At 46.3% G+C, this 23,299-nt stretch overlaps 1 protein-coding gene across 6 annotated transcripts in view; it reads right to left on the reverse strand.

The window, feature by feature from the left end:
* The window catches only part of PIEZO1 (piezo type mechanosensitive ion channel component 1 (Er blood group)), a 175,283-nt gene extending 164,783 nt beyond the window's left edge, over positions 1-10,500 (reverse strand). For 4 of the 6 annotated variants that reach the window (XM_077288416.1, XM_077288418.1, XM_077288417.1 and 1 more), the window contains exon 1: positions 9,709-10,499. In XM_077288416.1, the coding sequence (XP_077144531.1) occupies positions 9,709-9,772 (64 nt within the window). In that variant the 5' untranslated portion in view covers positions 9,773-10,499. Of the gene's footprint in view, positions 1-9,708 lie in introns of all 6 variants that reach the window. The other 2 variants (XM_077288419.1, XM_077288420.1) reach the window with 2 other exon arrangements.
* Between the last annotated feature and the right edge of the window lie 12,799 nt (positions 10,501-23,299).

The following is a 23,299-nucleotide window of genomic DNA, read 5'->3' on the forward strand; positions in this document are numbered from 1 at the left end:
AATGGGGCAGCGGATGCGTTGAAAAACAGCATCCGCTGCCCCCGTTGTGCGGCGCTTGCACAGTATGCGTCGGTGCGCCGCAACGTCGTATTGCGACGTGCAGTGCACGACGCTAATGTGAAAGTAGCCTTATGCAGCAGCGATGTGGATGAAAGCTGCAGCAAAATGTAGTACGTGGGACTCGAATTTTTGGAAAAAAATCCATAGCAGATTTCCTAGAAAGAAAAATAGCTGAGAGGGAATGAAGCCTATAGGCATGTGAAGGCAAAAAAACACAATTTTTAGCATTTTTCTACAGCAAAAAACAACCGCAAAGTACGTGCGTTTTTTGCATATTTCTCCCCACCCACCCATTTTATTCGAAAACTTGTGAAACATGCTGTAAAATCACTGAAATGTCAGGTCTGCAAGGAAATAAGCAACAGGTGCATGAGATTTCTTAAAATAACACCAGCACTGTGAAAACGCAGCGGTACGGAAGATCTGCACCGTGGGAATTTAGAATAAAGGGACACCCTCTCTCCCAAAAGTTATATACACATACATCTCATTAAACCTGAAATGTACTATTTTAACAGATTGCAAAAGATTTGCTCTAATGGGGGGGGGGGGGGGGGGGGTCGGGTCGTCACTGATACCAGCTTGTGCTCAACCCAGAACAGAGTTTCCCCCGAGTGGGCACGTCATCAGTGCTGTGAGTAAAGGGGGCTGCCCGACTGCTCATTTCAAGAGCCAAGTCAGACCCCTTCTATGTAATGACTGTGACCGGCTTAATTATTCAAATCATTCCTTTACATGTAGAAATATTTATATATTATAAATATTATAAACAGGGCTGTGTGCAGCGGTTTTGGAAACACTTTACATAGAAGCCACATAATGTTTGCTCAGGGATAAGAGGAGATCGGTGTAAAAGCACAAAAGGTGAATTAATAAAACAAACAAAATGCAAAAGGAACGAGATTCATCGCTGCTCTGGGCGGGAAGGAGTCAGAAGAAATAAAGTTATTGTCACCAACCGTGGGATATAGTCACAGCTTCTGAAGACCTTAACTGCACCCTGACAAGTCAGATATTTTGATTCTTGGGGGTCTGGGTCCACTGATTGCTAAAATAAAGGGGCAGAAGAAGTGCAGCCACATGTTGCTCTCCTTGGAGGATGAAGAGGATCTCAGCAGAGTAGCGCTGCCCGCCTGTTTTATTGATCAGTGGGGAGGTTCAGCATCCCGGTCAAAACTTCTGCCATGCTAAAAGTTTTTAAAAGTGCAGATATACATTAAGCTTAGCTATCATCTAATAAATGATCGTAATTTCTCCCCAATGGAAGCTATCAAGGTTGGGGAGGAGGATTGGGCATGTTGGATTTTGACATGCCCCATCTTTTATTCCAAAAGAAGATAATAAGCCTATCTCTCCCCACTGAAATAAACATGAATGGTTAGGAGCTAGGGAGATACTGATAGGAATAGCCGAGCGCTCCTAGGGCTGATGGTGTAATGCCAGCTTCCTCCCATAAAAGCAGCAGTAAACTGATATATGGCACAGCATGGCTTCATTCCACAGTGCAAAAAGTGGCCAAACAGGCATGAGAAATGAAAAATACCCAGGAGCCCACCCTACATGCCGTCCGAACCCCCCCAAAATACATGTCCTGTTCACAGTGAAGCATTTTGGATGCCGTGTCCCCCTCCGTCTGCTGCATTGGGATCACACACAGTATTAATCCTCTGGCACAAATGAAAATGTTTGTGGTTTGATTGAAGAGAACAACTACTACATCATAACTAATAGAAAGTCCAGCTCATAATTTCTTTAACTTTTCACTTCTTGGAAAGTTTTACTTCTAAAGAGCAGGCTGTAGATCAAAGCAGCACTATTGTGACCGATGTTCAGAAGGTACTGTTACTGGACCTACTCTAAAATGGGTCTGTTGAAGGGAATCTGTCAGCAGTCTTTTGTTGTTTAATCTGAGAGCAGCATAATGTAGGGGAAGAGACACCAATTCCAGGGATATGTCACTTGCTCAGAAGCTTGCTGTAGTTTCAATACAATCAGTGTTTCATCAGTAGGAGATTATCACTAGAGGACTAAAGGTACCTTCACACGAAACGACGCTGCAGCGATAGCGACAACGATGCCGATCGCTGCAGCGTCGCTGTTTGATCGCTGGAGAGCTGTCACACAGACCGCTCTCCAGCGACCAACGATGCAGAGGTCCCCGGGTAACCAGGGTAAACATCGGGTTGCTAAGCGCAGGGCCGCGCTTAGTAACCCGATGTTTACCCTGGTTTCCAGCGTAAAAACAAACAGTACATACTTACATGCGTCCCCCGGCATCCGCTTCCTACACTGTGTGAGCGCCGGCAGTAGCAGGGCACAGCGGTGACGTCACCGCTGTGCTTTCACTTTCACTTTGCGACGCTCAGTCAGTGTGGGAAGCAGACGGCGGGGGATGCGAATGTAAGTATGTACTGTTTGTTTTTTTTACATTTTACACTGGTAACCAGGGTAAACATCGGGTTACTAAGCGCGGCCCTGCGCTTGGTAACCCGATGTTTACCCTGGTTACCAGTGTAAAATATCGCTGGTATCGTTGCTTTTGCTGTCAAACAACGATACACGGCGATCGGACGACCAAATAAAGTTCTGAACTTTATTCAGCGACCAGCGACATCACAGCAGGATCCTGATCGCTGCTGCGTGTCAAACTAAACGATATCGCTAGCCAGGACGCTGCAACGTCACGGATCGCTAGCGATATCGTTACAAAGTCGTTTCGTGTGAAGGTACCTTAAGTGACATGTGCCAGGCAGTCCAGCTAATCTGTGTAATCCCGCCCTCCACCATCGACTGGCTGCTTTCTGTGCAGTCAGCCAATCAGTGGTGTGGGTGTGGTTATACACAGCTCAGAAATCAGATCACGGTGACATCCACAGCAATGAAAAACAGGGATTCTATCAAAACTACAGCAAGCAGCCCAATAAGTGATACATCGCCGGAATCAGACTCTTTGTCCCTACATCATGCTGCCATTAGATTTCACAGCAAAAACCTGCTGACAGATTCCCTTTAAGTAAGGACTACACAGCAGCATAAAATTCAGCTCCATTTTTTTTTTTTTTTTGAGGGGGGGGGGGCAGGTCTTTCACGCTACAATTTTTTTTTTCATATCACATACAATTTAGGATTTGTGACACTAAACAGACAGTAAAACATACGAGCTGCCGTCACATATGGCTTGAGATCGCTAACAAAATGACGGGGGAGGGGGCAGTATCAGAGGATACCCAAAATGAAAACTGACAACTTATTTCTAAGCCATAAACACATTTTGACCATTTGTCACTTTCCTTCTTGCTTAAACTTGGCAGATCATACAAAGTGCCGAGGGTGTCAATGGGCTCTCCAAAAGAAGAGAATATAATAAGCAGAACAGGATGTAGTGCAGGTAATATAAAGAACAGCCCAATCACTAAGATCTGTGTCATTGGTCCCAGAAATTGGGTCTTCCCCGGCCAGTGATACTGAGAATGAAGGGGCAGCAATATTCACTTATCACCACCTGCAGAACTTAGAAAAAAAATGCAGCACAGCCCTCTATTCTCAGGATGGGTGAGGGTCCCATATCTCAAGTATATGCCTGTAATAACAGTTCCTACATTCAAGCACAGTGGCAATGCAGCCGTGCAAGACCCCCCCCCCCCCCCCCCCTCAAAAAAGGAAAAAAAAAAAAGCAATAACAAATAAACGTTCCCATGGCAAACCCGTGACAAAAACAGTGTATACATAATTACCGCAGGGCATGACTGTGCCTATAATATCAATGGAAGGTACAAGTCTGCTGTAGGGCTGAACTAGGATGATGAACGTCAATGCTAGCAGACCTGCAATTGTTCCCCATTTGCTGGTATATTATTTTCTACAGAGGAAAAAAAAATAATATACATTTTATTTTTTAGATAGAAATGCATAGATCCACTCTCAGAGCTTTTCAGGTGGGTTATGGAGCAGTTTTTTTTCTATATAATCTGAGAGCAGCATAATATAGGGCAAGAGACCCCAATTCCGGTGATGTGTCACTTACTGAGCTGCTTGGTGTACTTTTGATAGAATCCCTGTTTTGTCTGATGTAGATGTAGCAGAGCTATGACTTCCAGGCTGTGTAAAACCCCGCCCCCACTGCTGATTGGCAGCGTATACTGTGAACTGCCAATCAGTGGTGGGGGCGGAGTTACACAGACTAGTCTGCACGGGAGATGCAGTCCTTTACTGTTAATCTCGTGCTGATAAAAGACTGATTGTAGTATTGCAACCACAATACACAGCCTTATAAGTGAAACATCCCTGGAATCAGACACTCGTACCCTATACTATGCTGCTCTGAATATATAGCAAAAAAAAACACACCGACAGATTCTCTTTAGGCCGGTTTCACACGTCAGTGGCTCCGGTACGTGAGGTGACAGTTTCCTCACGTACCGGAGCCACTGACACACGTAGACCCATTAAAATCAATGCATCTGTGCAGATGTCATTGATTTTTTGCAAACCGTGTCTCCGTGTGCCAAACACGGAGACATGTCAGTGTTCGTGGGAGCGCACGTATTACACGGACCCATTAAAGTCAATGGGTCCGTGTAAAACACGGACCACACACGGACCTTCTCCGTGTGCAGTCCGTGTGGCGTGCAGGAGACAGCGCTACAGTAAGCGCTGTCCCCCCCACTGGTGCTGAATCCGCGATTCATATGTTCCCTGCAGCAGCGTTTGCTGCAGAGAAAATATGAATAATAGTGTTTAAAATAAAGATCTATGTGTCCGCCGCCCTCCCACCCCGTGCGCCTCCCCCGCTGTTCTGAAAATACTCACCCGCCTCCCTCGCAGTGTTCTGTGCTGGCCGCCCCTTCTACTGTATGCGGTCACGTGGGGCTGACGATTAGAGTCATGAATATGTGGCTCCACCTCCCATAGGGGAGGAGCCGACTATTCATGACTGTAAATGAGCGGCCCCACGTGACCGCATACAGGAGAAGATGGGGCCAGACCAGGAAGCAGCGACAGCCAACGTGGGAGCGGGTGAGTATTTTCAGAACAGCGGGGGGGCGCACAGGGGGTGGGAGGGCGGCGGACACATAGATCTTTATTTTAAACACTATTATTCATATTTTCTCTGCAGCAAACGCTGCTGCAGGGAACATATGAATTGCGGATTCAGCACCAGATGCTGGTAGTACGTGTGGTACCCAGCACGGTGCGTGTGGTACCCAGTGGGCACACGGGCGGCACACGTGTGCCACACTGATGTTCACCAGAAACGCAGGGGGACACGGATAATTCCGGTACCGATTGTTTCCGGTACCGGAATTATCTGGACGTGTGGGACAGCCCTTAAAAGTTACTGACTGATTTATCAGATGAAATACTATCTAGAGAGTGATGGTAAGGCCTCATCCAGATGTCCACTTTTTTTCCATTAAAGTTTGGTGCAAAAAATAAAAATAAAATAAAAAAATTATATATATTTATTTATATTTTATGGAAATTTCTTGAATGGTTCATGAAATATGGACTGGGAATGTGATTTTTTTTCCTTTTATTTTTCTAAAGGGGCCCATAAAGTTGGACACGTTTAGATTCTTCTGCAATATGTGAACAGCTCCATAGACTATAGTGAATACGTGTCCTATCCGTGAAGAACCCAGAACAGGTAGGCGAAACATGGACATCTAAATGGAGCCAGAGTTGTATAATGAGCCAAACCTTAAATCGCAGTGAATTCCCAGCTTCATTGCTCTATTCTGTGCAGATTCCGGCTGATCCACAATGAATGCGCTCCGGCTTTGTAGTGATGAAGCAGCAGTGATCCGTGCACAGGAACATAAATGACACAATCATCTGGCACATCATGAGCTTTTGCAGGTGCATTAACAAAGCAGCCTGTGCAACATAGCTACACATGGCCAAACACACGCGACAATGGCCCCAAGAGGACTCTATAGGAAGCCTCACATGTAAAGCGCCATGGAATAAATGGCGCTAAAATAAAAAGAATAACAATAATAAGAAAAAAAGGCTGCAAGAAAATCAGATACAAGTGGGATTGGGTTTTGAAGACCCCAATCACTTGTCCCGTATGTGCGACCATTTCCTAAGATTGTAAATGCTGTGTTTTTCTTTTGTTCGCAAAATACATAAAAATAATCTGATTAAATTTTTTTTCTTCATTTTTTGGTGCATTTTTTTCCTCTTTTTTTAGTACTTAAAACATTTGATTTTACACTTAAAGTGCAACTAGCTAAAGACAAAAAAAAAATAAAAATTAATAATTGGAGTTCAATATATATATATATATATATATATATATATATATATATATATATATATATATACACACATATACATATACACACACACACACACTTTCATAAAGTTTCATCCACGTTACTTAAATGCACCAGATTTTCTGCACAAAGAGCGCAGTATTTACTCTACATGTGAACGTGGCCAAGAGACTGATACAATGGATTCTCGGTACAGATTTGGGGGCCGAAAAATCCTGGCGTCCACCGAATATTAAAGAAACGTTATCCACATTCTACTGAAAAAGAAACTTGTGCTGCAGAATTTACATTTATAGAAAGTTGTTTAATGCCACAGATTTTTTTTTTTGTTGCTAAATTTTACTCTTTGAAATACACAGGGCGAAATCTGTGGGAAAATACGCTTTGTATTAGGCCGGGTTCGGACAGGCGTACTATAACTTGGGCCAGTTGGTAAAATTTCATTGACACTGTGCGGAGAAGAATCTGAAGGGTAAATTGACCAGAACTGCAGATGTACCAGGCGCATGGCAACTTTTCCTACAGACACGATCTTGGATTTTATCCTTTACAAATCCACAGCAAATCCCATAATAAGGATTCAGGTAGACATCGTTTTTCACTTATGCAAAGAAAATGGGCTGAGTGTGCAGGGGTTATTTTGGGGTCAATTTTCTTTACCATCTGTGATTTTCACTCACAGAAAAAAAATAAGTGGTATCTGAGCATGCTCGGGTGAATTTTGCCAATCACCATTTTGATGAATAGGACGGTGGCGGAAATTTTTTTCACAACAGATCCGTCACGTGTGAATTCACCAAAATTTATTCGAAGGAAGAAAAAGAGTTAAACTGGAGGTGTGAGACAATGGTGATGTCAAGCTCTCAGATGATCCTCATGATTATGAAGTGCAGTTTCACAAGCAGCTCAATTACCCCCAGGCCAATTATTGTTATTTTATGGATTACTGGTTGAATTCAAGCCTTTGCCTGCAGAGTGATGCATCAGCTGGGACAGACATTCCTGAGTAGTGAGCCTACACACCAGTCTATGTATGAGGCCGAAAGCTCAGCACCTCCACGGAAGGACCGAAACTACAGCTACAAGCCCTGCACCCTGCCTGTCCTCAGGGGACTCCTCATCCACTGTGGATATCCATTATCTCATGCAAATGTATTCTCCCATTGGGAAAACCTTAAGGACTATTGCGATTATCTGGTATCACGCTGCCGAATCTTACCGGTGAGCAATGGCATACTTTAAGAATGCAATTAATTATCGACCACGGTGCTCCTTTTTTTTTTTTGTTTTAACTCAGGAAGAGTTCAGAAATCAATATTTTGTGGAATAACCATGCTTTTTAATCACAGCTCTCATGCGTCTTGGCATGCTTTCCATCAGTCTCACACTGCTTTTGGGAGACATTATGCCACTCCTGGTACACACATGTAAGGCTACGTTCACATTTGCGTTGCGTCCTACGTTCACATTTGCATTGCGTCGGGCGCAGCCGCGGCGACGCATGCGTCATGAGCCCCTATATTTAACATGGGGGGCACATGGTCATGCGTTGTGTTGCGTTTTGTGACGCATGCGTTTTTTGGCGCAAACGTCAGGGCGCAGAGGACGCAGCAAGTTGCATTTTTTGTGCGTCAAAAAACATGCCAAAAAAGGACGCATGCGTCACAAAACAATGCGTTTTGCATGCGTTGTGTCGCCGACGCAACGCCCAACAACGCAAATGTGAACGTAGCCTAAGCAGTTCTTTGATGGCTTGTGACTATCCATCTTCCTCTTGACTACATTCCAGAGGTTTTCAATGGGGTTCAGGTCTGGAGACAGGGCCAAGACAGGATTTGATGTGGTGGTCCTTTATCCACACCTTGACTGACCCTAGCTGTGTGGCATGACACATTGTCCTGTGTATGCGGCTTGATTCATACGTCCTTCGCAAAGAACAACAAGCGATTCCAGCCTTGCTGAAGCATCCCCAGATCATCACCTGAGGACTGGTTGTTCCAGCAGGACAATGCACCATGCCACATAGCTAGGTCAATCAAGGGGTGGATGAAGGACCACTACATCAAATCCCTGTCATGGCCCTGTCTCCAGACCTGGACCCCACTGAAAACCTCTGGAATGTAATCAAGCCATCAAATAAAGAAGAACTGCTTACATTTTTGTACCAGGAGTGGCATAAGGTCACCCAAAAGCAGTGTGAAAGACTGGTGGAAAGCATGCCAAGACGCATGAAAGCTGTGACTAAAAATCATGGTTATTCCGCAAAATATTGATTTCTGAACTTTTCCTGAGTTAAAACATTATTGTTGTTTCTAAATGATGATGATCTTGTTTTTTTTGCATTACTTGAGGTCTGCAAGCAATGTACTTTTTTTTTTTATTTGTTATTTTGACCATTTCTCACTTTCAGAAAATAAATACAAAATGCATTGCTTGGAACTTCGGAAACATGTTGTCAAAAAACACAATTTATATTTTACTAAAAAATACCTATAGAGAGCAAAATTAGACAAACTGAAAATTTTGCAGTGGTCTCTTATTTTTTGCCAGGCCAGGCTTTTTCATCCACGGATTATTCATTTTTATACATCAACAAATAATAAAATTTACAAGCCCAAACACAGTTTCCATGTTAAGAATGGCAATGTATCTCTAAAAATGGGATGTTGTACGACTGATCCATATAGGATTTGATTTTTTTTTTTTCCCCAGAAAAGACAAGTCTAATTTGAACGACTAGTGCAAGCTGTGATTTTTTTTTTTTTTTTTTTTTTCAAAAGAACAAAAAAATATTAAAAACACAATAATAATATCTGAAGAGTCCTAACATGTGAAAAAAAAATATTTGGGCCAATGTTATTCCATCATATATTCCCCCCTCCTCCCCCAAATACAGTCAAGTAAACATAGGCACAATTCAGGTTAAAATTTCCAGTGTTAAACTACAACCCCCAGCATCCCCCTTCGACAGTCCCAGTAAACAATAGGCAATTTTGCAAAGGGTCTGCATTTTTTTTTCTCTCCAGCTAATGTGGAACTACATATCCCAGCATCTCCCATCAACAAATACTTGGACAAGCATTCACATACTGGATGATATCAGCCATTCCTAGAAGACAGCGGACACTGACCTGAGTAATAGACCTTAGTAGACGAATGTACAGACCTACAGGAGGACCTGACTATGGGGACAATTATCAGATGGATGTAACAAATACTAAACATAAACACTAACTAGTAACTTTTGAGTTGTACAGTAAATAGTAAAACAACCCTGAGTACAGGAGATCCTATAATGGCAGGGTCCCTGTGTGTTGTCAGTGTGCCAGCAGCAATGAAGGCTTTGGCACAGGGAGGTGATCCTTACCTGCCAGGAGAGCCAGGGGCAGTAGGACCCAGAATAAAGCCCCACACAGGACCTGGAGCTCCATGATCACACTTCAGCGAGTAAATATCGTCCAGTCCCACGTGGAGGCTCAGCACAGGAAGGTGTGGGGGGCCCTGTCAGGCCATGTGTCATTCAGGACCAAGTCCCCATCCAAGTGCTGGTGCCCAGAGCAGCCTGTGTGGCACATGGAGGGCAGATCAGCACAGCACCCCTCCAGGGCAGCAGCAGCAGCACCTCCTCCTTTTCTTCAGATCTGATGAGGATCCTCCAAGTAGTTGTGCAACTTCTGAGTCTTGTCCTAGTCACTCCCCCTGAGTTATTCAGCATGGGGGCTCCCCCTCTACAGGTCTCACTTACTCACTCACAGCCTTTATACAGGACCAGTCTCCTCCCTTAGCATTTCCTACCTAAAACTCTCCCCTACTTCCTTCCAAATAAAGCCTCTGGCAACACCCAAATAACAGTCCCAGCCCTGCAGGGTGAGGGGTGTAGGGGGCACTGCCCTGTGAGCAGGATCCCCCACCAGTGCCAGGCTCTGCCCCACTCCCCACCCTCTGCTGCTGTCATCACACACAGTATGGAATTACCAGAGTGCTGCCAGCATGTGCTCTACCCCATTTCAGTGCCACCTGCTGAGCTGTCTCTGCCTCCCCAAGTCCAGTCTTCATTGCTTTGCCAGTATTCCTCCTTTCTGACTCTGCTGCAGATGCCCAGGCATGCAGAGTCGCCAGGATACCTTGCTACCAGCTGCTGCTGTCTGAGTCCTTGCCCCATGCGTCACCGGCTGTGTGCACTTCTTGGCTTCAGCTAGGCAGTTTTGTGTTTGCTTTTTTTTTTATTTCACTTTTTTTTTAATCATTTCATGCCCAAAAAAAAGCATTAAAAAAAAAAGTTTGCAAGCAGCGCCCCCTAGTGGCCACCTATTTGTATGTCACGCCTGCTGCAATAGCACAGAGCTGTGCTGTGCAGGCAGGCTGTTCAGCTGTGATAACAATATCTAGTCCAGACATAATGTATTTAACTCTTAAGACACGTCAACGATTCAGAATGACAAAATTGAAACTTTTGCAACTTTCTAATTTGCTTTGTGCTTAGGTCTTCACTATTTCACAACCTCCCTGATATCAGTCAGTAAATGGTAACCTGTTTGTTCACCCTCAAGGGTCAGAAATGTGTGGAAACCCAATTAGGGCTTGTGCAGATGAGTATATATGCCAGCGGACAGCACAGTGACCTAATACTAACTGGTGGTTTGTGTGACAATAAAGAAATCGCCCCATTTTACGGACTATGAGCTGCACCCACAGCCAGTCCTCTGTACCCGAATTTTAGTAAAGTCGTGTGAACCCGGCCTAAATATAAGATAAAGAGAGTGGCACAAGGTAATCCGACCAAGAGGTGGCATAAAGTTAGGCCAAAGTGAATGCAACAAATTGCCCATCCAGTATAAGACAAGGTGATATATTTTGTGACCGTTAAAGGGAATCTGTCAGTAGGATCGACCATCCTAAGCCGTCTATATCGTCATGTAGGTCATATGAAGCTGAATAAAATGATACCCTGATATCTGAGATAAGATCTTTTATACCAGAGAAATTCGTGTTTTTCTTAATATGTATATGAGCTGTTAAGATCTCTGGGCTGGACATAGATCTTCCCAAGAATCTGTCTCCCAAGTTTGTTTTATAAGAAAGGAGACATTACCAGCATCAGACATGCAGATCAGAAGAGGAGACTGTCAGTCATGACTTGTCTCACCCTGGTAACGACCCCTTTCATATAAAACAAGCTCTGGATACAGATTCTTAGGGAGATCTATGTCCGGCCCAGAGATCCTAACATCTCATTTACATATTAGGAAAAACGTGGATTTCTCTGGAAGACGACAACGGATTTCAGATATCAAGGTATCATTTTATTCAATTCTTAAAGACCTTAATGACCATGTAAACTGCTTACAAGGGTCGAACTCAATAACATATTCCCTTTAAATCCAAGTTTGGACCACGTAAATGATCAATAGGGTTATTAAATCTGCTACAGTGTATATTTCTATTAAAGGGTTTCTCCGAAGATGGACATCTATCACCTATTCATAGGATAAGTGACAAGTATCTGATTGTTGGGACCCCCCCAACAAATCACTAGAATGAGCCCCTTACTGATACCCTGGATAAAGCAGTGGTGGTGGATATAAGAAATGGTATAAGATCCAGCGACTGTATAATAAAGCCTTGTTGGCACAGTCCAGGATGTTATGAATACATTTCTGGGAGAACAATGGCCGTTTGCATCAAACCCTTGGCATCTTATCAGTGGCACATGGTATCTATTACAAGAGCGTGCTCAAGTTTTCAGGCCGCAGAGCATTAAAGGCTTCAAAATGCCACAATGACAATACTTGTCCCCCGTGCCCCCTTCCCGTCCCTCCGCGCTGAACAACCAGATGAGAGGAACTCGGACTGTCAGGAGGTTGGCACTCGCTCAAACCGTGAGAACAATGAATGACAGTGAGTGGAGAGAAACCAAGATCACGCACTGGTGAAAGAGCGTCCTGCACAGATTTACCAGATGTCTATGAACTAATTGCTATTACAGGATCGGCGGTTTTACAAAATCTCATCCCCGCGCTGCGAAGAAGGATCTAAAGTGAAAAATTGACCAGTCCTGGAGGATGAAATTGGCAGCTCAATCTGCAAGATTTCTCACTGCGGAAAATCCACAGTGGACAAGTCCTGTGTGCACATAGCGTCATAGTCCTATATTCTTTAGGACAAGTTCACACATTGAGTGGATTTTCGTGCAGTCCTCATGGGTCGTATTCTCTTTTCGGCACCTTCCTGCCACCTTTTGTGTCTCTTTTCGGCACCTTCCTGCCACCTTTTGTGTTAACTTACCCATTTACGGAGTTGCTGCGGACACAGTATGGCTTCCATCCCGTCAGTATTGGGTCTTTTTTAGACATAACCAAAAACTTAGCAGACCAGACGTACATTCCTGGGACGGAGGCCAGACAGTGTCCAAAGTGACTCAATTGGTCTCCATCTAGGTTTTTGTTCGAAAAACCTTTTTTTGGGGGGTATTCGGATGGAAACCCTGGCACAGTGCTCAGCGGACATCACTGTATATGTGTGAATCTGTCCAAGCATGATGATGATAAGGAAACTATACCCGAGGAAGAAGAGAAACCCTGACTCGTTAGGGAGAAGTTTTATATCAGGGTAGTTGAAAAAAAAGAATTGCCATCAGCTCACCAACCATAATGAAATATCCATGGATTCAGGAAATCTCATGTACAGATCTTCGGGACCGGTATCCCCGAGCTGACAAAATTGGGAAGGGATAGAGGAATCCAGCATCAGAACTATAAAAAAATCAATTCTTTATTGGATCAACATTAAAAACAAAAAAAATAAGCCAAATGGGACATGTAACACCTTACGCGTTTCGGTATGGGTACCTATGAGTATGGACATCATTGTGTGAAACGCTTAAGGTGTTACATGTCCTATTTGGCTTATTTTATTCTTGTTTTTAATGTTGATCCAATAAAGAAATTATTTTTTTTATAGTTCCGATCCTTGATTTCACTATCCTTTCCCAATTTTACATAGGGGTACGTGGCCATAAGTGCTAGAGGATCCTGGAAGGGGCGGGGAAAGAGATAAGCTTTTGTGAAAAAAAAAAAAAATGAATGATCATATGGTGGAAAAAGGATAGAGCAAAGATTATTGGGATCAATAATGAGGGTTGTGTAGAGCAATTCTTAGGGGGCAGCACGAATTTGGAAAGCAAAGAGCCACTCAGCCCTTCCCGTCAATGGGAAAATGACTGTGTTTGGACGGATAAGATCGGTTTAGCGGTGGACCATGGGAGATTATCACAAGCTATGAAGCAGGGTGAACTTGGATATCTGGTGGGTACACTTGTTAATTGGTAGGTCTCCAAAATTTTGGGCCACAAAGAACAAAAAGACAGCGCCACAATGGATGGTGAAAAAATAGGAGCTTACATTTATTCTTCCTCCTGTAGCGACGTTTCGGTCAACAGACCTTTATCAAGCACCTGATAAAGGTCTGTTGACCGAAACGTCGCTACAGGAGGCAGAATAAATGTAAGCTCCTATTTTTTCACCATCCATTGTGGCGCTGTCTTTTTGTTCTTTGTGGTCTTGATACTGGCCGGGATGGGCTCCCTGGTTTTGGACGTGCGCCCTTGTGTCCACTGAGACCTTCAATTTATATATGAAAGGGTGCGGTTTTGACTTTCTTTTGTTTTGACTCCAAAATTTTAGGGTCTTGGACAGTGACAGGGTAGACAGCTTTGGCAAGCGATTGAGGTCAGGTTCCTCCGTGGTGATGACAGATCTATCCTGGAAAGTGGTTTGGTGGTGGACCTCGACAGCTTACCACCAAGAGGACCTGAGGGTATTTAGGACCTGGACAGTCACCCGGTAGATAGCCGGTTTAAGTCACCCTCCTCCAGGGCTGTGAAATAAGGGGTGGCATTGCCATAGCTAATCGTCGTGTACGTTTATTGATCACGGCTGAATCCCTAGGGTTTATCGAATACACATATGACCAGCACAGATAGTTGCCACTCTTTGCTATAATAAAGCAGGACCATGCAGTCCGTAAGACACGACGTTGTGCTAAGAAGGTCACGACTTTTACAACTCTTCCCATATTTGCAAAAGGTAAAGCCTATAGGGTTGTCACTGTAGAATAAAAACAAGGACAAACGCTGCAGAACATGGCCGATGAAAATGGCATTTTTTTTTCTAAAAAAGGATGAAATCATTTCCCTTGCTGGTATGATTCATTGTAGACGTGCAGATTTAATGTATGACGTACACCGTGTATGTGCTGAAGCTGTCCTATAATAACTCCAGAACTAAAGGATCTTCATATAAGGACGCTGTGTTTTGTGTCTGCCATCTGGAACTGAGAAATACATTTGTTTCCAATCAGATGTCAGATTCTTTCCACATGGGGTTTATACGCATTTCCATGTATTTACAGTTGTGTTTGATATTCTTATTAAGTGCAACTGGACGACACAATATCGCCGCCACCAGCCTGCTGTGGAGGGAAGTGTAAGGCTACGTTCACATTTGCGTTGTTGGGCGCAGCGTCGTCGACGCATACAGACACATGCGTCATGCGCCCCTATCTTTAACATGGGGAGTGCATGGACATGCGCCGGTATGCGTTGTCATGCGTTGTATGACGCATGCGTTTTTTGGGCGCACCAGACAGGGCGCGGACGACGCTACAGGTTGCAGTTTTGATGCGTCACATTTCCGAAGAAAAACGCATGCAACGCACCTGCGTCGTAAATGTGCCAAAAAAACACATTAGTGTCTATGAAAAACGCATAAGGCGCAGTTGCCTGCATTGAGCCGCGTTTTTTGACGCATGCGCCTTTTGACTAAATGTATTTTTTGGGGGGCATTTTGGATCTAAAATTGTATAGGACAACGCATGCGTCAAAAAACGCTGCGTTGTGTATGCGTTTGACATGCGTTGTGCGTTGCGTCGACGACGCTGCGCCCAACAACGCAAATGTGAACGTAGCCTAAGAGACGTCTCTTACTTTACAGTAAACTAAACTAAGCATTCTTATCGACGTGAGATGACATCAAACACACGAGCCCCGTTCACTTCATTAAGAGGAGTCTGCCTACGTGAACATACAGAGCTGCCCCCATCACTATCCCCTGTGGGCAAACTAAAGGGTGCCCAGAGGATTCACTGGAACCATTTTGAGTCTATAGTGGACAATCAAATTCTTCTTTGGATACCTCCTTTTACCTCGTGCACATGGATTCTCTTAATATTTTTGTTAGACTCACGAGGTAAGGTGGATCCTCCGAGCACAAGGTCTGGGAGCGCTCACGGGTGTCAGCACAGCAGATAAGAGGCACACATGGGACATGGATCGCCATGGGACAGGAGACTGCAGGCAGGAAGGCGGAGTGCAAGAAACCCCGCAGGCAGGCAGAGGACATCAAGAAATCGCAGGCAGGCAGAGTGCAGGAAACCGCAGGCAGGCAGGGAACATCAGGAAACTTCAGGCAGAAAGATGTCAAGAAACCGCAGGCAGGCACATGTAGAGCAGAATACCGCAATCAGGCGGAGGATGTCAGGAGACAGCAGGCAGGTGGGCGGAGTGCAGGAAACCGCAGGCAGGCAGAAGACATTAGGAGACAGCAGGCAGATGGCGTGCAGAAAAAGGTGTGTAGCAAACCAAGGTTTAGGAACACAGAAGTCTTAATGCAATATCAAAACAGAAGGGTGAGTCTCGGTGACCCTTATATAAATGCGGGCGGATGCTCACTTGGGATCACATCGGGAAATCTGCATAGCATGACGTGGAGCACAGCAGAGTCTATTGGATCACAGAAGCCATGGGTTCTTCTAAGCAGCTGCCTAGCACTCTGAAAATGAAAATGGTGGAGGTCTACAAAGCAGATAAAAAGATATCAAAGTGTTTTCAAGTTGCCCTTTCCTCACTGTGAATTATAATGAAGAAATAGCAGCTAACAGGAACAGTGGAGGTCAAGATAAGGTCTGGAAAACCAAGCAAAATTTCAGTGAGAGCTGTAAGATTGCTAGAGGGGAAATCAGACTTCCCCCTTAATTAGAAAAGACCTTCAGAAAGGCTCCAGGCTCTGGAGTTGTGGTATATTGTTCTACTGTTCATAGACACTTGCAGAAATATGGCCTTCATGGAAGAGTCATCATAAGAAAACCTCTCCTGCGTCTCCGTAAAATTCAGCTCCAGAAGAACGCAAAAGAACATCGAAACAAGCCTGGTGCATTTATTAAAACAAGTCCTGAGTCCTGTGGATCGATGAGGTTAAAATAGAACTCTTTGTCCACAATAATTAGGAATGTGTGTAGAAAAAAAGGAACAACGGTTCAAGAAAAGAAAATCTCTCCAACCACTAAGCATGGGGGTGGATGCTTAGGGGTTGTGTTGCAGCCAGTGGAACCATTTCCTTAGTCAGCTTGTCTTCAGCAAAGAGTTTGCTGGCTTTCTTGTGCATCATCTTTACAAGAGGTTCTCTTCTGGGATGACACCTGAAATGGTTTGCGGAATCCAGATCCTCCATGAACACGGCGTGATACATTAGTAATCAGTTCATCTTCATAAATCTCTGTTGTCACCTTACATATCTATTGTAGAAAGTTCTGTTCATGAATTATCCTCACTATCAGTGTCTGAGCCTTTTCCCTGCAATGACCTGAAGCCTCATAACATCCTCATCAATGACATGGACACATAAAAATCACCGACTGTGGCCTATCAGCCATGAATGTGGGCGAGGATGACCTTTTGGAAGAACTTGTTGGCACGATGGGTTACATCGCGCCTCAGGTAAGGAACCTCCCTGTGTGATTGACAGATAGTAGGATTGAGTACTGACCTGAGTATCCTGCTCATATCTCATCACAGACCGGTCCTCATAGCCTCTGTGTGTAAATCGCCTCCCCGGTATATTCACCTCATCTCCTATCTTATGTTCCTACAGGTAATGGATAGAGAAGGCTACAATCATCTGGTCGATTCCTTCTCATTTGGTGTCATCCTGTACATGATGACTGTGGGGAAGCAGCCATTCTTTAGCAGTTGCACGATGGAGGACTACCACCGGTCTCTGCAGGAGGACGTCCCACATAGTCCGGATGCCCATCGATGACCTTGAAATCCTAGAAGTGGCAAGTAGAATCAGAAGAAGGATGATGGAGGATTATAAGGAAAGCTATAAGATATGATGGGGACAGTCCATAGACATTGTGTAACTACCTATCAGTAATATAATATGATTAATGGTCTCTCTCATCTTCAGCTTCTCTGCAAAACTCAGTATGCCATAACATCGGTCATCAGCGCCCATTCTTCCACTTCATAAACTGGAGCGACGTGGAATCCGGCAGAGCCAAACCACCGTTCCATTGGGGCAATGATGTAGGTATAGCACATGGGGACAACCGTAAGGTTACCACTGCCCAGTAACACACGTATTACCTTATCAATACAAAAGAAATAATCGATGTGCACGACCCTGGTACAGCAATCTCGTCATTAGTCCATAGTCACCAGACAAGAGCCCTGTAAACCGCTTCCATCTCGTCGGCCTCTCTGACGCCTCTTTTCATTATTAGGCCCAGTGTTACTTCATGGGTCGTGATGCTGTCACAATGACATTGCGCCAGAGTCCACATGGTATGATGCAGTTTGCAGGGCTCCTGTCTGGCCATCACTGAATACGGATGTGGCCACTGGACCAGGGCACCTGAGAATTTATTCGCTCATCTCTACTTATCATTGTATTAACCTCCCAGTATACATGAGTCGCTGATTCTCAGATCTATACATTTCTCTTCTTACAGGAGGATTAAACCGATAGAAATCAGCTCCATTCCGGAAACACCTGGTAAGAACGTTTACATTTATCGGACTGGACAAGTACACTGGACTTTCTGTATTACCAGACTATAACAAACATATGGACATTTCATCCATCATATAACATCCATCTATAAGACAGAAGGAAGCGGCTGCTCCTCCATGTACAGAATATTTCCAGAGAAGGAAGCGGCTGCACCTTCATCAACATACTACATAATATTTCCAGAGAAGGAAGCGGCTGCTCCTTCATCTACCTGGGAACTCGGGAGAAGGACGCGGCTGCTCCCTCATCTACATATACTCAGAGAAGGATACGTCTGCTCCTTCATCTACCTGGGAATTCCAGAGAAGAACGCGGCTGCTCCTTCATCTACCTGGGGATTCCAGAGAAGGACGCGGCTGCTCCTTCATCTACCTGGGGATTCCAGAGAAGGATGCGGCTGCTCTTTCATCTAAATATTCCCAGAAAAGGAAGCGGCTGCTCCTTCATCTAACTGGGAATTCCAGAGGACGCGGCTGCTCCTTCATCTACCTGGGGATTCCAGGGAAGAACGCGGCTGCTCCTTCATCTAAATATACTCAGAGAAGGATACGTCTGCTCCTTCATCTACCTGGGAATTCCAGAGAAGAACGAGGCTGCTACTTCATCTAAATATACTCAGAGAAGGATACGTCTGCTCCTTCATCTACCTGGGGATTCCAGAGAAGGACGCGGCTGCTCCTTCTTCTACCTGGGGATTCCAGGGAAGAACGCGGTTGCTCCTTCATCTACCTGGGAATTCCAGAGAATGACGCGGCTGCTCCTTCATCTACCTGGGGATTCCAGAGAAGGACGCGGCTGCTCCTTCATCTACCTGGGGATTCCAGAGAAGGACGCGGCTGCTCCTTCATCTACCTGGGAATTCCAGAGAAGGACGCGGCTGCTCCTTCATCTACCTGGGGATCCCAGAGAAGGATGCGGCTGCTCCTTCATCTACCTGGGGATCCCAGAGAAGGATGCGGCTGCTCCTTCATCTACCTGGGGATCCCAGAGAAGGATGCGGCTGCTCCTTCATCTACCTGGGGATTCCAGAGAAGGACGCGGCTGCTCCTTCATCTACCTGGGAATTCCAAAGAAGCACACGGCTGCTCCTTCATCTAAATATACTCAGAGAAGGATACGTCTGCTCCTTCATCTACCTGGGGATTCCAGAGAAGGACGCGGCTGCTCCTTCATCTACCTGGGGATTCCAGAGGACGCGGCTGCTCCTTCATCTACCTGGGGATTCCAGAGAAGGACCCGGCTGCTCCGTCATCTACCTGGGGATTCCAGAGAAGGACGCGGCTGCTCTTTCATCTAAATATTCCCAGAAAAGGAAGCGGCAGCTCCTTCATCTAACTGGGAATTCCAGAGAAGGAAGCGCTGCTTCACGGCTGCTCCTTCATCTAAATATACTCAGAGAAGGATACGTCTGCTCCTTCATCTACCTGGGAATTCCAGAGAAGAACACGGCTGCTCCTTCATCTACCTGGGGATTCCAGAGAAGGAATCGGCTGCTCCTTCATCTAAATATACTCAGAGAAGGATACGTCTGCTCCTTCATCTACCTGGGGATTCCAGAGAAGGACGCGGCTGCTCCTTCATCTACCTGGGAATTCCAGAGAAGGACGCAGCTGCTTCTTCATCTACCTGGGGATTCCAGAGAAGGACGCGGCTGCTCCTTCATCTACCTGGGAATTCCAGACAAGGACGCGGCTGCTCCTTCATCTACCTGGGGATTCCAGAGAAGGATGCGGCTGCTCCTTCATCTACCTGGGGATTTCAGAGAAGGATGCGGCTGCTCTTTTATCTAAATATTCCCAGAAAAGGAAGCGGCAGCTCCTTCATCTACCTGGGAATTCCAGAGAAGGACGCGGCTGCTCCTTTATCTAACTGGGAATTCCAGAGAAGGACGCGGCTGCTCCTTTATCTAACTGGGAATTCCAGAGAAGGACGCGGCTGCTCCTTCATCTACCTGGGGATTACAGGGAAGGACGCGGCTGCTCCTTCATCTACCTGGGAATTCCAGAGGATGCGGCTGCTCCTTCATCTACCTGGGGATTCCAGAGAAGGACGCGGCTGCTCCTTCATCTACCTGGGGATTCCAGAGAAGGACGCGGCTGCTCTTTCATCTAAATATTCCCAGAAAAGGAAGCGGCAGCTCCTTCATCTAACTGGGAATTCCAGAGAAGGAAGCGCTGCTCCTTCATCTACCTGGGGATTCCAAGGAAGAAAGCGGCTGCTCCTTCATCTACCTGGGAATTCCAGAGAAGGACGCGGCTGCTCCTTCATCTTCCTGGGGATTCCAGACAAGGACGCGGCTGCTCCTTCATCTACCTGGGGATTCCAGAGAAGGACGCGGCTGATACTTCATCTACCTGGGGATTCCAGAGAAGGATACGTCTGCTCCTTCATCTACCTGGGAATTCCAGAGAAGAACGCAGCTGCTCCTTCATCTACCTGGGAATTCCAGAGAAGAACACGGCTGCTCCTTCATCTACCTGGGGATTCCAGAGAAGGAATCGGCTGCTCCTTCATCTAAATATACTCAGAGAAGGATACGTCTGCTCCTTCATCTACCTGGGGATTCCAGAGAAGGACGCGGCTGCACCTTCATCTACCTGGGGATTCCAGAGAAGGACGCGGCTGCTCCTTCATCTACCTGGGAATTCCAGACAAGGACGCGGCTGCTCCTTCATCTACCTGGGGTTTCCAGAGAGGGATGCGGCTGCTCCTTCATCTACCTGGGGATTCCAGAGAAGGATGCGGCTGCTCTTTTATCTAAATATTCCCAGAAAAGGAAGCGGCAGCTCCTTCATCTACCTGGGAATTCCAGAGGACGCGGCTGCTCCTTTATCTACCTGGGGATTCCAGAGAAGGACGCGGCTGCTCCTTCATCTACCTGGGGATTCCAGAGGACACGGCTGCTCCTTCATCTACCTGGGGATTCCAGAGAAGGACGCGGCTGCTCCTTCATCTACCTGGGGATTCCAGAGAAGGATGCAGCTGCTCCTTCATCTTCCTGGGGATTCCAGAGAAGGACGCGGCTGCTCCTTCATCTACCTGGGGATTCCAGAGGACGCGGCTGCTCCTTCATCTACCTGGGGATTCCAGAGAAGGACGCGGCTTTTCTTTCATCTGCCTGGGGATTCCAGAGAAGGACGCGGCTGCTCCTTCATCTACCTGGGGATTCCAGAGAAGGATGCAGCTGCTCCTTCATCTTCCTGGGGATTGCAGAGAAGGACGCGACTGCTCTTTCATCTAAATATTCCCAGAAAAGTAAGCAGCAGCTCCTTCATCTACCTGGGGATTCCAGAGAAGGACGCGGCTGCTCCTTCATCGACCTGGGGATTCCAGAGAAGGACGCGGCTGATACTTCATCTACCTGGGGATTCCAGAGAAGCACACGGCTGCTCCTTCATCTAAATATACTCAGAGAAGGATACGTCTGCTCCTTCATCTACCTGGGAATTCCAGAGAAGAACGCAGCTGCTCCTTCATCTACCTGGGAATTCCAGAGAAGAACGCAGCTGCTCCTTCATCTACCTGGGAATTCCAGAGAAGAAATCGGCTGCTCCTTCATCTAAATATACTCAGAGAAGGATACGTCTGCTCCTTCATCTACCTGGGGATTCCAGAGAAGGACGCGGCTGCTCCTTCATCTACCTGGGGATTCCAGAGAAGGAAGCGGCTGCTCCTTCATCTAAATATACTCAGAGAAGGATACGTCTGCTCCTTCATCTACCTGGGGATTCCAGAGGACGCGGCTGCTCCTTCATCTACCTGGGAATTCCAGAGAAGGAAGCAGCTGCTCCTTCATCTACCTGGGGATTCCAGAGAAGGACGCGGCTGCTCCTTAATGTACCTGGGAATTCCAGAGAAGGACGTGGCTGCTCCTTCATCTTCCTGGGGATTCCAGAGAAGGACGCGGCTGCTCCTTTATCTAAATATTCCCAGGGAAGGACGAGGCTGCTCCTATATCTACCTGGGAATTCCAGAGAAGGACGCGGCTGCTCCTTCATCTACCTGGGGATTACAGGGAAGGACGCGGCTGCTCCTTCATCTACCTGGGAATTCCAGAGGATGCGGCTGATCCTTCATCTACCTGGGGATTCCAGAGAAGGACGCGACTGCTCCTTCAACTACCTGAGAATTCCAGAGGACGTGGCTGCTTCTTCATCTTCCTGGGGATTCCAGAGAAGGACGCGGCTGCTCCTTCATCTACCTGGGGATTCCAGAGGACGCGGCTGCTCCTTCATCTACCTGGGGATTCCAAAGAAGGACACAGCTGCTCCTTCATCTACCTGGGGATTCCAGAGAAGGACGCGGCTGCTCCTTCATCTGCCTGGGGATTCCAGAAAAGGACGCGGCTGCTCCTTCATCTACCTGGGGATTCCAGAGAAGGATGCAGCTGCTCCTTCATCTTCCTGGCGATTGCAGAGAAGGACGCGGCTGCTCTTTCATCTAAATATTCCCAGAAAAGTAAGCAGCAGCTCCTTCATCTACCTGGGAATTCCAGAGAAGGACGTGGCTGCTCCTTCATCTTCCTGGGGATTCCAGAGAAGGACGCGGCTGCTCCTTTATCTAAATATTCCCAGGGAAGGACGAGGCTGCTCCTATATCTACCTGGGAATTCCAGAGAAGGACGCGGCTGCTCCTTCATCTACCTGGGGATTACAGGGAAGGACGCGGCTGCTCCTTCATCTACCTGGGAATTCCAGAGGATGCGGCTGATCCTTCATCTACCTGGGGATTCCAGAGGACGCGGCTGCTCCTTCATCTACCTGGGGATTCCAGAGAAGGACGCGGCTGCTCGTTCATCTACCTGGGGATTCCAGAGGACGCGGCTGCTCCTTCATCTACCTGGGGATTCCAGAGAAGGACACAGCTGCTCCTTCATCTACCTGCGGATTCCAGAGAAGGACGCGGCTGCTCCTTCATCTGCCTGGGGATTCCAGAAAAGGACGCGGCTGCTCCTTCATCTACCTGGGGATTCCAGAGAAGGATGCAGCTGCTCCTTCATCTTCCTGGCGATTGCAGAGAAGGACGCGGCTGCTCTTTCATCTAAATATTCCCAGAAAAGTAAGCAGCAGCTCCTTCATCTACCTGGGGATTCCAGAGAAGGACGCGGCT

The sequence above is a fragment of the Ranitomeya variabilis genome, chromosome 2 (genome assembly GCF_051348905.1).
Source record: "Ranitomeya variabilis isolate aRanVar5 chromosome 2, aRanVar5.hap1, whole genome shotgun sequence".
NCBI lineage: Eukaryota > Metazoa > Chordata > Amphibia > Anura > Dendrobatidae > Ranitomeya > Ranitomeya variabilis.